Raw genomic sequence first — 13,024 nt, forward strand, 5'->3', positions numbered from 1 at the left:
GGAGCTGCAGGAAGGCACAGAAAGGTCAGTAGTGGCCAAATCCCCCAGTACACTGGTGATCTGCCTGGGCCGTCACTCCTGTTTTTAGTTTTGCAGCTCCAGCTCACAGCCCTTTTCAGCAGGTGTGTCCTGTGGTTCTGGGGCAGCAGGGTGACAGCCCAAACTTCCCAGGGAACCTTATTCTCCAGGCCTGTAGCCAAGCCAGGGGCATCACATTCCCTCCACCACATCTCTGCTTGAGCCCAGCACCCCCTGACAGGGAGCAGCCCTGTTGGGACCAGGTACATCCCCTTTTTCTGAGGAATGTTGCTGGAGAGGAGGACAGGGACTCATCTGCATGAAATCCAAACTCTTCATGAGGGAAAATAGCCCTTGTATGTCTGCATCCTTCAGATTCATCCCAGCATGATCACCTCCTACATCACCCCCAAACTTCCTGCCACCCCAAGGGGTGCTGCCTCTGTACTGGGGTCAGCCCCTCGTGCATTGATGGAGCAGGGACACCTCCCTCTTCTCCCTGGATGCCTTCCTCTTCCCAGCCAGAGCACCACCAACCAAAACTGCCCTTTTCTGTGCCCAAAGACATCCTTTCCCATTTGTAGCTCCAGGCAGATCCCTGCTCCTCTCTGTTTAAGGGGCTCAGGGGAAGTTCCCAAACCATGTGGGGAAAGGAGCATCCTCATGGCTTCATTGCTGTTTTAAGATCAGCTCTTATCCCAATAAGGATTTTAAACCAGGATCCATAATTTCTCTGTGTAGCAGAGTGGAGGCACTGGGACCAAGCTCATTCCTTGTGTCTCTCTCTTATGAAGATTCCTTTACTCTCCACATCTTCCCTGAACTTAAAAAAGGTTACACTGGTGTGCCACAGAGCCAGTCCCGAGAAAAGGCCGTGGTCCAGAATTCTGCCTCTGCATTCAGGGAGGCAAATCCTGCCTTTTCCCAGCCTGCAGTACCCAGCACACCACAAATAGCAGGGGCCGGAACAGCATTTTCCCCTTCTGAGAGCAGTTAAGGAAAATGGATGTGGTTTCAAACTCCTGCTCCAACTGCTTTAATGAGAGCCATTACCAGCAGTCCCACGCTGGGGCTTTGTCGGCTTTTCAGCGGAGGACAGTACCCCAGACCTCCCCCCGTAATTAACCATTTCCAATCAGACAGTGTTATGCCACCGTCATTTTTCTCTGGTTTTTTTTTCAATCCTGGGTGTGTAGCGTGGCTGCTCTGGCACCTGCCAGGCTTCCCCTGTGCTGCTGGGGCTGCGGGGGGAGCTGGACAGGGATGGAGAGCTGGACAGCAGGAGGGGATGATGCCACCAGTGACTGTCAGCCCCTGGGAATAAGGTTGCAGCACCAGAGCTGGCAGTGGGCTGGGAAACTGGGAAGGTCCAGATTCCTGGGGCAGCAGGTTGTACAGGGAGGGGCTGGTTTGCTCGCTCCCCTGCTCTCTCAGCATCAGCAGGCTGGGCATCGGGGTCACCCTGGTGCTTCTGGCCACCGCCCACGAGGGACAACGACACACTGGTCTCAGTGTGGTCTCGGACTGGTCCCTGCCATGGGGACATGCCACTCTCTGGGCACAACTGGTCCTCCCATGGCTGCAGCAAGAGCTCATCCGCACCGCAGCCCCATCACCCATCCGCTGCTGGGAATGAGGTGCAGGCTTCCTGAACATGGGGGCGGCCCCCTCCGCTCCAGCCGGGCTCTCGCTGCCTTCCTGGGAGGTTTGGGGTCCCAATGACCCGGTCTGACCCAGGCGATGCTCCTGTACCAAGCAGGGCCGATCCCCGAGGCCGCCGTGCTCCGGGCGGAGCGGAGGGAAGGAGGCCGGCTCCCTCCTGTGGCCGGCGGGGCCGCTCCGCCGCTCGGCGGGGCCCTGTGAAACCCCTCAGCTGCCAGGGCGGATCCTGCTGCTGTTCCATCCCCAGCACAGCCCTGTGAAACCCCTCAGCTGCCAGGGCGGATCCTGCTGCTGTTCCATCCCCAGCCCTGACCGAGCTCTGGGGATGTTCCGACAATGTCCGCGCTGAGGGGAAACACCGACCACCTCCCACAGCCGGGCAGTGCCAGGAGCCGGGGCTGGCACCAGAGCTCGGCAGGACCCCGTGGCTGCTTTTGGAGCCGACCCCGCTGGAACCACAGAGGACAGCTGTTCCCCACACCACCTTCCTTCACATCCCTCCATCCCTGCACCACTGCCATCATCTGGCACCTGCCTTCCCCCTGCTTTGTCCCCAGACATGTCGCCAGAGCCCACACTAGTGCTGAGCTCTGAGGCTGACTGTGAGCCTGGCAGAGAGTCCCAAGACCCCGGGGGCAGAGTGTGGCTTTTGGCTGCAACAACCCCTGTCCCTCCAAGGCCACAGTGTTCTTCTGTCCAGCCACGCACCCATGCAGCTGACTGCGTTTTGGAGGACATCACCAGTACCCTCAGAGTAGCAGGACAGGAGCAGGCAGACGAGTGAGGCTGTGAGGATGGGGGAGTGCTCCACATTTTTGTTTGGGGCGTGCAAATGGTACAGCAGCCTCATGTGCTCTTCTCTCCCACCAGGACCCCCTCTCCAGGCTCAGCTGTCCTCCTCAGCCCTCTCCTTGCCCCCCACAACCACTGAGCAGGAGACAAGTTTCTGGTGACCCAACAGCAGGGACACAGGAAGAGTATGGAGGGGCTTCTTTGCCCCAGGGAGGATTTTTGGGGATGCTGAGGAGGAAGGGGGTCTCATGAGTGTGTCAGGCTATTCTGACTGCTCCCATCCCTGCACTCTTCAGTGCCAGAGGTTACTCTTTAATTCCCTCCTTCCTGCCTAAGCGCCTTAGGGAGCAGAGAGGAGAGATGCTGGTGCTTTTTATAGCAGCCATAATCCCTGCTGCTCACACTGCCTGCACCTCCTGCCCTGAGACACAGGGCTGAGCCTCCAAAACAAGGGCTGCTGCCCAAAAACTGCCTCAAAACCCTTTGGCTCCCAGCATTGCTCCTCTCCCAGTGCACAGACCCCGGCTGGGGGTGGTTCTGGACTCAAGACCCCTTTTCAGAAGGGGTGGGACAGCCACAGGTGCTGCACTCTGACAAGGAGGGACAGGCAGACAGACATACAGAGACACATGGATGAGCGCCAGAACAACTGCCTGGCCTCCCTGCTCTCCTCCAAGACTTGTGGAACAGGAACCAACCCCACAGCACAGCCACATGGAAGTCCTCAGGCATAAGAGGAGACTGAGTTTTTTTTTCATTTCTATCTCCCCCAACTTTACAAAAGGGAAGCTGAGGCAGGGAGGGAGCAGGGTTAACCCTAACCCTGGCCCTTCAGCCCAGGAGCAGAGTCCTTCACAGGGCAGCTGATGAGCTTTAAAGGTAGATGAAGCCTTTCCTTGCATTTTGTCAGGATCATTTTGGTGTTGGGGTGTCTGGCTTCCCTCGCCCACAAAGCCAAGGATGGCATTTGAGCCATCCAGGCTTCATCCCTGGGCATGAAGGGACAGAGGGAAAGGGATGCAGAGCAGGGCAGTGGAAGGTTTGGTGTGAGGCAGGAGCAGGTTCTGGGAGAGGCATATTTCACCTCCTTTGCTGTCCTGGTGGTCAGTGTCGTCCTTCCAGCCAGCCCCAGTCCCTGTCACCACCCCAGGACCACAGCCACCAAGGGAAGGCACAGGCACTGCAGCTGCTTTGTTCCCATTGCCATTTCTGTCTCCAGCAGCTCCGCTTTTACTTCTCTCCAGCTAAAAGTCCCCCTGACTTTGCACCCTGCCAGCAGGAACCCAACACAGCTCTTGACCTTTTACTATTTCTGTTCTACTGCCCATGCTTGGGCAGATTAAATTTTCTCTGCCCACCACCCCAGATCAGAGGGTCTCAGGAGAGGGCAGCCTGGCAAATCCTGTCTAAAACCACTTTGTCCTGCTGGAGGTCTGGCCCCTGTCTCCCACAGCTTCTTTGCAATACATTTGCCGTAATTTTCCCTTTAAACACCCCACAGAGGGAAAAAAAAAACCACCCGAGGGGGGGCAGTGGCTCATCTAGGTCAGGCTGAGTTAAGACAGGGAAAGAAGATTAATTTCTCAGCAGAGCAATTCAGATTTTTCTGCTGCTCCCTGCTGGGGACCGAGGCAGAGCTGGTGGCAGGAGCACACTGATCTCCTGGGCACACACGTGTTTTGTTGTCACCCCTGGGGTGGCACTGAGCAGGACATCCCCAGATCCAAGTCTTGTGTGGAAGGGAGGGGGATTCTTGCCCAGCAATGGGTGATGAAGAGGGAAGAAGCAGGCGTTACCAGGGATGCTGATGGGCCAGGGGGTGCCCAGCACCCAGCGAGGAGGAAGGGGACAGCTGTGCCACCACTCCCTCCCAGCCCCCCAGCTGGGCTGGAACAGGCAGGGAATGAAGTCCTGAGCCTGTCCTGGTCACCCACCCATGCCCACACACCCACGAGGCCCTGAGCAGTCACACTTGTTTTTCACTCCCAAGGAGTGCTGGGAAGCCCTAAAGCCAGCGGATTATTCTCCAAAGCAAAGGCCTGGCCTGCTGCCAGCCCCTGGCAGGGAACAAACAGCCTGGGAAGGCATTTCCCAAAGGTTCAGCTCGTTCCTGGTTCATGCTCTGACTTTGTACCCCTCACAGTCACTCAATTATTGCCATATTACTTTATTTCTAATATTGTCAGCAGCAGAATGAATAATTTCTGGTTTTATGGAACCTGTTGTCCCCTTCCTGAAGGTCTTTTAAGAGAGTCACTCAGCTGCAGACACCAAGAATCTCAGGAGGGGCTTCCCAAAGGTGGAGAGGGAGCTGGAGGTTACCAGCAGACCCCACTTGGTGTCTGAGCTTCCCTGGGCACAGCATCCCCTGTCCAGTGTGGCTTCTCCAGGGTGTTGTAGAGGTTCAGCAGAAGACAGGCACAGTTCTTGTTTCTTGTTCTCTTTGCACAAAACCTGTAGGAGGTTCTTTGGAGACCTCTGAACCTGGGGCAGTGGAAAGGAAAAGCTGGAAGCCAGCAGGAAACTCAGGACACAAGAATGCTACACCGGGCTGATTTAACCCAGTACTGGGGGTTCCTGGGCACTGTGGGGAGCAGGCTAGGTGAGGGGTGCTGGCTGAAGGAGAGCTGACTGATGGGGCCAGCCTGGGTACCATGCCCCAAAGGACTGGACTGAATTCAATGGTCCTAAATTGGAGGCAGCTTTGGCATCATGGAGCTCCTCCTGGGGATCTGGGGATCACCACTTTGCTGCAACCAGCACCAACACTTCAGCCATGCCCAGGAGACCATCAGAACATCCCCACTGCCAAAACAGAGAGCAGAGAGCACAGGTTGGGGGCTACACTTGGCCTTTCCTGTCCCATTTGTTGGCCTCTCCTGCCCCACACTGTCTGCAACGGGACAGGCAGTGGAAAACCAGAGCTCTGCTCACAGAAAAGAGCTCCCCAGAAAGAGTTACAGACAACCGGGTCAATCTCCAAGTAAGAGGAGGGTGGGGGCACTGTGATCCAGCCCCACAGGCTGTGCTTGCACACACACCCCCCCTGCACCCACTCCCAGGGTCACCCCAGAGTGATGCTCCCCATGCCAGCGAGCCTATGGGGTGATGTGGGGCCACACCAGACCAAAGGCCACAGGGTTCAGCCACCTCCATTCTGACCATGGGAACCATGCTCTTTTTCCCCTGAGAAAAGGGTATTTTCATGCCTCCTCCCCACAGGAACTAACAGAAATCGTTTAAAAGGCTGCATTGCTCTGGGGACAGGCCCTTTCGGAGCTGAGCTGCACACAGGCAAGGGAAAGCCCAGGGGACATTTTAATAACAAGCAAGGAGAGCTATTGAAGTGTTTTACTGCCTCGTTAAGGCACTCTAATCTCTGTGTATATCTGGAAAAAAAAATTGGCTGGCTGGTGTTTTTATTGTAACAGAGGTGGGTGTTTTCTGGCAGGGCTGAGATCCCGCCTGCTTTATCTGCTTGTTTTCTTACCTGATACCGGCGCTGAACAGCCCAAGAGCAGCTCAAGGGCAGCAGCAGGCAGGGTCAGGGCCAGGCAGACCAGGAGGAAGGCTGTGGATCCGTGCTGCGGGCTCTTTCCCACCCATAGGTGCTCTGCACCCCATTGCAGCACCCACCTGTCAGCCAGACACAGATCCCTGGGTACTGCCCAGGGAAGGTTTGGGGCGTTGGCTCTGCACGTGCCTGGGCAAAGCCCAAAGATGGGAGATCCCTCATCCAGGCAGCCAGAGACAGAGCAGGGAGACAACCACGAGATCCCACCCACCCCTCCAGCTCCGAGGGCTGGGATTTGGGGCATGCACAGATGTTGTGGCTACAGGCACCTTGGGCTGATGTGAGCCGGGCTGAAGAGTCCAGGGAAGCCCCAGCAAAAGTTCTGCAGTAATACAGGGTTATCTGAATGCTGAGGTCTAGGTTTGTAAGGGGAATAGGCTGGACATTTTTTGTTTAAGGTTTTCTTCATGATTCTATTTTTTACCTCAGCCCAGCAGAAACTGGGGAAATCCTGCTGAGTCCTGCTGGCTCCAGCATCCAACTCCCCATTTGCAAACGGTGTCAAGGCCATGAGCCAGAAGGGATGCTGAGGCTGGGATGGCAGGGCTGGATAAGCCAATTCCATTTGCTTTGGAAAAGCTGATGTTTGCATGAGCACTGGCTCTAGTGGTTTTAAAGGGATCCACCCAGGAGCAAATCCCAACAGTCTGATATCAGAGCTGTGCTGCTCCCACCCCAGCTGGGCTGGAGAAGTCTCTGCTCTACACCCAGATGCATGCTGCACCTCCTGGGTGGAGGAAGCCATGGGAGCCAAAGCTGCCACTGCAGAACACAGGAAGCAAAGACTCCAGCACAGCTAACAGAGCTGGCTAACACCTAAAGTGATCTTCCTTGGAAATATGGGGCAGGAAGGGTGAAGGTGGTGTTAGACACATAGTCCAGCCAGGATCAATACAGTCATCCTTGCTCCCAGCAGATGTGTCCTGGTACCCAGATGCGTCAGGAAAAGTGACTTTTATCACTGATGTTAGAAGGGACAGATGCCCAGACTTGGACTGTGCCTGCTTCAAGGCTGGGGCTAAACCTGCCCTTCTTCAGGGCTGCCAGAGGCTCCAGGGTATTCCATCCCACAGCCTCTCCCCTTTCCCTAGAAACACCATGAGCTCAGCAAAGCACCAACAGCGTGGCCTGGGAGAAACACAAACATTTATTAAGCCAGCTATTTTTTGTTGAGAATTATTTCAACAGTGCCAAAGGACTTACCCTGTCTCCCCCAGGGACCCTCAGCTGATTCACTGCATGCAGGGTTAGCAGGAAAGCAGGGGACAGCCAGCCTTGGGGTGGCTCAGGGTCAGCAGGGAGCCACAAGCTACTCACAGGCAATGGCAAGCCAAGCACAGCTGCTGCAGGGCAGGCAGATGGATGCTTGCTGCATAGGACAACCCACTCCCAGTTTGCTGGGATTCACCCAAGTCCTCAACAGGTGCCATCTCTGAGAATTTTGGGTATTGTCCTGCTCCCCACATCCATCCAGGGAGGTTCTGAGGATCTGCAGGGGAAGGAGGGTGCTTGGGGCTCTCAGAACAGAGGGTAATTTCCACTGAAGATGCTGCTTCAGAGACACCAAGCTGAACCTGTTGTGCACCTTTCTAACCACAGCCAGCTCACATCTCTCACCTGGAAAGTCACAGCCAGTCACCTCCCTCTTCTCTTTGCTTCCCAGTGACATCCCGAGACAATGTCCTCACTCCTACCATCCCAGCACAGACAGACCCAAGCTGTGACCCACACAGCCAAGGGAACAACAGCACGATGGTGATAGCAAAGCTGTCACAGCCCTTGGCTGGGGACAGATGTACCCATGGGTTCTGAAGTCAGGACACTCCGGGCTTATCCACAAATGTGGAAGAGCTTGGCTCCTTGAATCAGGATGCTCAGATCCTTTCCTGCATCATCTGGTGAAGGCAGAAGGTCCTGCCAAGGTCTCACACAGCTCCAGCTGCAAGCCATGCTCTACAAGCCAGCGAGGGGCGTGCTGGGAGGCATGGTGGGGACAGCAAAAGGCACAGGCAGGAGCCAAGGTAGAGATGTCTCCAGGGCAGAGTCACTGCAAATCCACCCCAACAGAGCAGCCTCATGTTTCTGGTTGCTGGCAGAAGGCAGAGACCTGGCACCATTCATCATAAAGAGAGAGAAACTCAGCCTTCCCCACCTTCACACCCTGTCAGGGGAGAGCAGGAGCCTATCTGAATCTGAGCCCTGCAGGCTCTGCCAGGCTGCCCGTGTGCTGCCACATCCTGGGGATCCTGCAGGACTGCTCCCAAGCTGGAAGACAGTCCAGGAATTAACTGGGAGAACTGGATTTCCATTTCCCACCCAGTGCTTTGTCATTCTCGTGTCATCACATTGGGAAGTCTGCACCATCATCCTTCCTCTGCAGGGCACGGGCAGAGGCTCCCCAGCCCCACCTCAGATTGGCTTCATAGAGGCATCTAAACCAGGCAGGGCTCCACCTGCAGGGAAGGGTTTTTTAGCATCTGCCATGTGCTGGGGCCAAACCCCAGGTCTGCTCTGCCTTGGATGGACACTGGCCTTGAAGACAATGATGGAAATGAGCAGATCCAAGAGGGATACCCTGCTGATGGTCCTGCCACACACTGAGCATGCTGGTGCTACCAAGCTGTGGCTGCATGGCAGCATCTCCTGTCCTCTCAGGTAGTCATTTTGGGGGAAGGGTCCCTAGTTTTTGCACACACAAAGCTGAGGATTAGAGGGAGAGATCCCAGGAACACCAATGTCCCAGGTTTCCCCACCACCACCACCACCACCACCACCACCAAGGACAACAGAGGGGCATCCATCCACCTGCAAGCAACACCCCAGAGCAAAGGATTAAATCCACCAGGACCCGCTTCACCCCTCCCCTCCCAGAAATGTGCCACAGGGCAGGCACCCAGTCCCTTATGGCTGCATCACCAAATGCTGTCGAGGCCATCAGAGGAACAGTGCAGCACACCAAGCCAGCCTGGCCTCCCTTTCCAGCCACCCCAACTCTCCCAAGCACAGACAAATTAAGCAGAGTGGGCAGCTGGGAGAGCTGGACTGGGAAGGCAAAGTCACGGGCTATAAGAATGTCACATCATCCTGTGACTGGAGCCAGCGCCAGTGGGCATCATACTCCAGGTGCAGTTTGCTGTTGAGTTTGCAGTTCTCAAGGTCAGCCTCAGCTTTCCAAGCCTTCCCATCTGGATTTCCCTTCCCCAGCCTCTCCCTGGCCCCTGGTGGTGATTTGGTGTCTCTGTCTGGTTCCAGAGAGGGGGACTGCTGGCCCAAATACCCATTGGCCACCTGAGGCTCCTTAGCAAACCGGTGATCCTGGGGCAACCCAGGTGGGGAGAGGTCCACGTGGGGCCACTCGTGCTCCTCCGGGTCCTTCTCTTGCATCGCAAGACCCCTTTCGAGGTCGATCCTGACCCAATCCTGCTCTGCCCTGGCCATAGCTCTGCCCGACGTGGATGCAGCGGCGGTTTCAGCAGCGTTGTGGGAGTACTCATCCATGTCATCAGCCAGGGTGTCCAGGTAGCTGCCGACGGAGATGCTGTCCAGCCTGTCGTTGGGGTCCTGCAGGCTGTCCCAGCTGCCCCGCCGCGAGGCCTCCTGGCTCTCCACCAGGCTGTACTGGCTGCTGGCCAGGCTGCTGCAGCGGCTGGTCAGGGTGCTCCGCTCCTCCAGCAGCCACTTCACCGCCTCGATGCCCTCGTTCACCACCACCAGCTGCTGCAGGATCTTCACATCCACCGCTCGCAGGTAAGCCTGGTGGGGAGACAGAGCACAGGGGGGTTGAGGTGACCCAGGTGACCCACCACAGAGGTGTCACTGTGGCGGCCACAGGGCTCCTAAGCTGCTTGATGAAGAGCATGGTATGGGAGAACACACTGCAGGGAACCATCCCAAGGGGTCCTGTCCAAGACCTGAGGACACAGCCATCAGCAACCAACAACTTACAGCTACCACCAGCCGCCAACCCTCTCAGGGAAATAAATACAGGGCACTTGTGTTGCTGTCTTCTATAGGAACAAGAAGTAAGCAAGGAACTGGAGGTATTGGATGCAGATCTGATGCCAGAGCATCCTCCAAGACCTGGAAGGCTGCTGGCAGGGCAAGAGGATCAGGCATTGCTCAGTGCGTGTCTGGCTGGACCACCAGCGCTTCCCCAGGCTGGTCCCTTCATGCCTTTACTTCTCACCTCCTAGGGTCTGAACCAAGCCTGGTGACAATGTTACATGGCAGGATCTGGAGACCCAAATCACTCCCAAAATGGGAGGACAAGGAGGACAGGCATCGCTGATCACACCACTCGCCTCACCGACTCCTGCCCCTCCGAGCCTGGGGAAGCTCTTTGCAAACCTCAGTTGCTGCAGAAACATCTGTTTTCCTAATGGAAAGCCCTGTGTGCCAAGACATTCCTGTCTGTATGATACTGGCCGCCAGAAGCCACTGGATTTCCCCTACACAGGACGCAAATATTTTGCCAGGAAAGGAAATACGGCCACGATGGGGGGAAAGGGAGAAAACCCACTGCAGGGCACGTACACTGCGGGCTGCAGATGCCCATGGACTCCTTCACAAACACATCCTGTGCCCAGCATCAGCAAGACGTGACAGAAATCCCTACATTCCCCAGAGATCGTTTTCGAGCACAGAGCCCGATCCTCAGCATCCGGTACCCTGGGAGTCACTTGCCCGCCCACGGGTGACCCCACAGTCTCCTGAGATCCCTGCCTCCGGTCCCACAACCAGCACAGCCATAGAAGCATCCGAGGAAGGAGCCTGGGAAAACTCCAGCCAGGATTTCAGCACGAGAAAAAAAAAGGTCAAAGATTTTTAAAGCCCCAACACCAGCCCTCCCACCCCCTCCTCATGCTCCTCAAGCTGGATTTAAATAAAAAATAGCAGGGATGTGCCCAGACTGGGGCAGGAGCCAGCTTCCAAGTACAGAAATTTCCTTTCTAGGCAAGTTATTTAAAAAACTGCCTACAATGAACTTTTCTGCACGCACTGCTAAAGCATCTGGCCTTGGCAGGGAGACGACGAAGGAGGAGGAGAGCTGGAAACCCCTGGGGGGGGGTTCCCCATTTTTCTCTACCTCGTGCAGATTTGCAGCTGTCAGAGATGCCCGGGGAGACAACCCAAAAGCAGAAGGTGGGATAACAGTCCCTGCTTTCCACACTGCTTGCTGGATGGAGTTAGCCATCAATTTGCTGCTAGTTCACGGCAGCCTGACCTCCCCACTGCACTCCAAGAAAGTCATGGTTATTGTGGGAGGAGATCCAGCACAGGCTGCTCTCTATACTCCTCCAGATGCACTGAAGTTCACTGCACGACCTCGCACCAAGGACGACTGTACAGGGGACTGTCACACTCCTCCTCATGCTCTCCATGGGTAGGCTCAGCCCTGCTCCCCTCCCCAGCACACAAGAAACCTCAGGCGCCTTCTCCTTTCAAGATATCTAGCCCTAGGGATAAATCTTCCTCCTCCTCAGATCAGGAGGCGAGAGTGGGAATTTGCTAAATTCTCCTCCCACCGCCCACTCCCAGGCCAGCTTATCCTCTGAGCATTGAGTGTGCTGGTTTCCTGCTGCTGGGGGGGAATTCTGGTCCCTGTTCATGGGGATGGGGCGATGAGGGGGGAGCCCTGTGCCGGGTTTTGGCACCTGGGTTCCAATCCCAAGCTGCTGACCTGGGTGTGCAGTGTCCCCACTTCCTCACTGGCCAGCAAGAAGAGCCAGGGCAGGGCAAGGAAATTCCTTTCTGAGCCAAGGTGAATAATGCCCGGCCCAAGCCAGGCCTTGCCGGCCACAGGCTGAGGCTGCTTGCACCTGGGCAGGGCAAACACTGCACTGGCCCAGAGACCTTTCTCCTCCGGTCAGGGTGCAGCCTGGAAGCCGGTGCAGACGGAGGATGAAAGCAGAGGGAGGATGGAAACTCTTGCACCGAAGGGAACATTGAATCAGCCAAAGCCGAGCGCTCGGGCTGGGTGGTGCTCCAGCCCCCCGGGGGCACACAGGGATGCGGGCCTATCGAACCCGTTTCCCCATGGAAACAACGCTCATTCCCACCCGCTCGGCATGTTCGTGCGTGGGAGAGTCCCTTCCCCCAGCTGCACTTGAACCCATTGCCCAACCTCGCCACGTTTCCCGGAGGCGCAGGCATCGGCGGTCTTTTCTCCCTCCACGAAGAGGGAGGTGAGAAAGCTGCCATCGGCACTCCCACGGTCCCCGGGAGCGGCTGCCACCGCAGCACAACCCTTTACGAGCCACCCGAGAAGCCCCCGCAGGAGCCCGACCCCGGGAAAAGCTCCCAGCGATGCCTGTGCCTTGTCACCCTGGGGGTCACCCCCGGGGGACACCAGATCCACCACCATGCCCTTGGCGAAGGTCCTGCCCTAAATTCCCATCCCGGACACCGCGATCCCCGCCGGAGCGGCGTCTGGGGGGTGCGAGGGGGGCGGGATGGGGTGGCCGGGCGGGACCCCGGGGGATGGATGCTGCGTGGGCCGGGGAAGGGGTGTGAGCTGGGGGCTGTTAAGGCGTGCACGGCGGAGCAAGGGGGGCTCCCCAAAATGCAGGCAGAGCGCGAGCACTGTTCGGGACTGTCACCGGGGGTGGCAGGCGGCTGCCCGGGGTGGCTGCGGTGACCGCGGGTCGGGACGGTCAGTTACCGGGGAGGGGCAGCCGGCAGCGCTCCCGGTACCGCGGCACTCACCAGCTCGAGGCGCAGCGTCCGGAGGCGTTCGGCGAGCGGCAGGTGGGCACCGCGGGCCGGCGCGGGTGTCGCGGGCGGCGCGGGCGGCGCGGGGGCGGTATCGGCCCGCAGCCCCCGCAGCAGCACGGCGGGCGGGCGCCGTCCCACCTTGCCCGCCAGGTCCCGCAGGTCCGCGGGCAGCGCCTCCCCGCCGCCCTCCATGCGGGTGGGGCGGCGGCGGCCGCGCTGTCACCGCCGCCCGCGCTCGGCCCCGCCCCCGCCGCGGCCCCGCCC

The 13,024-nt window shown here is 57.6% G+C and overlaps 1 protein-coding gene across 1 annotated transcript; it reads right to left on the reverse strand.

Moving 5' to 3' along the window:
• Positions 1 to 7,174: 7,174 nt before the first annotated feature.
• On the reverse strand, positions 7,175 to 13,023 carry LURAP1 (leucine rich adaptor protein 1). Its single transcript, XM_030278837.4, has 2 exons — positions 12,752 to 13,023; positions 7,175 to 9,799 (listed from the first exon to the last, which is right to left on the reverse strand). Exons 1-2 carry the CDS (start codon positions 12,950 to 12,952, stop codon positions 9,110 to 9,112), a joined length of 891 nt encoding a protein of 296 aa, XP_030134697.2. The 5' UTR covers positions 12,953 to 13,023; the 3' UTR covers positions 7,175 to 9,109.
• Between the last annotated feature and the right edge of the window lies 1 nt (position 13,024).

This window comes from Taeniopygia guttata, chromosome 8 (genome assembly GCF_048771995.1).
Source record: "Taeniopygia guttata chromosome 8, bTaeGut7.mat, whole genome shotgun sequence".
NCBI classification, from domain to species: domain Eukaryota; kingdom Metazoa; phylum Chordata; class Aves; order Passeriformes; family Estrildidae; genus Taeniopygia; species Taeniopygia guttata.

What these genes read in the sequence shown, in the direction of transcription:
- LURAP1 (XM_030278837.4), bottom strand. Translation starts at nt 12,952, where the DNA reads ATGGAGGGCGGCGGGGAGGCGCTGCCCGCGGACCTGCGGGACCTGGCG. An exon ending in GGACGCTGCGCCTCGAGCTG is followed by an intron (nt 9,800 to 12,751) that starts GTGAGTGCCGCG and finishes TCTCCCCACCAG; the next exon opens with GCTTACCTGCGAGCGGTGGA.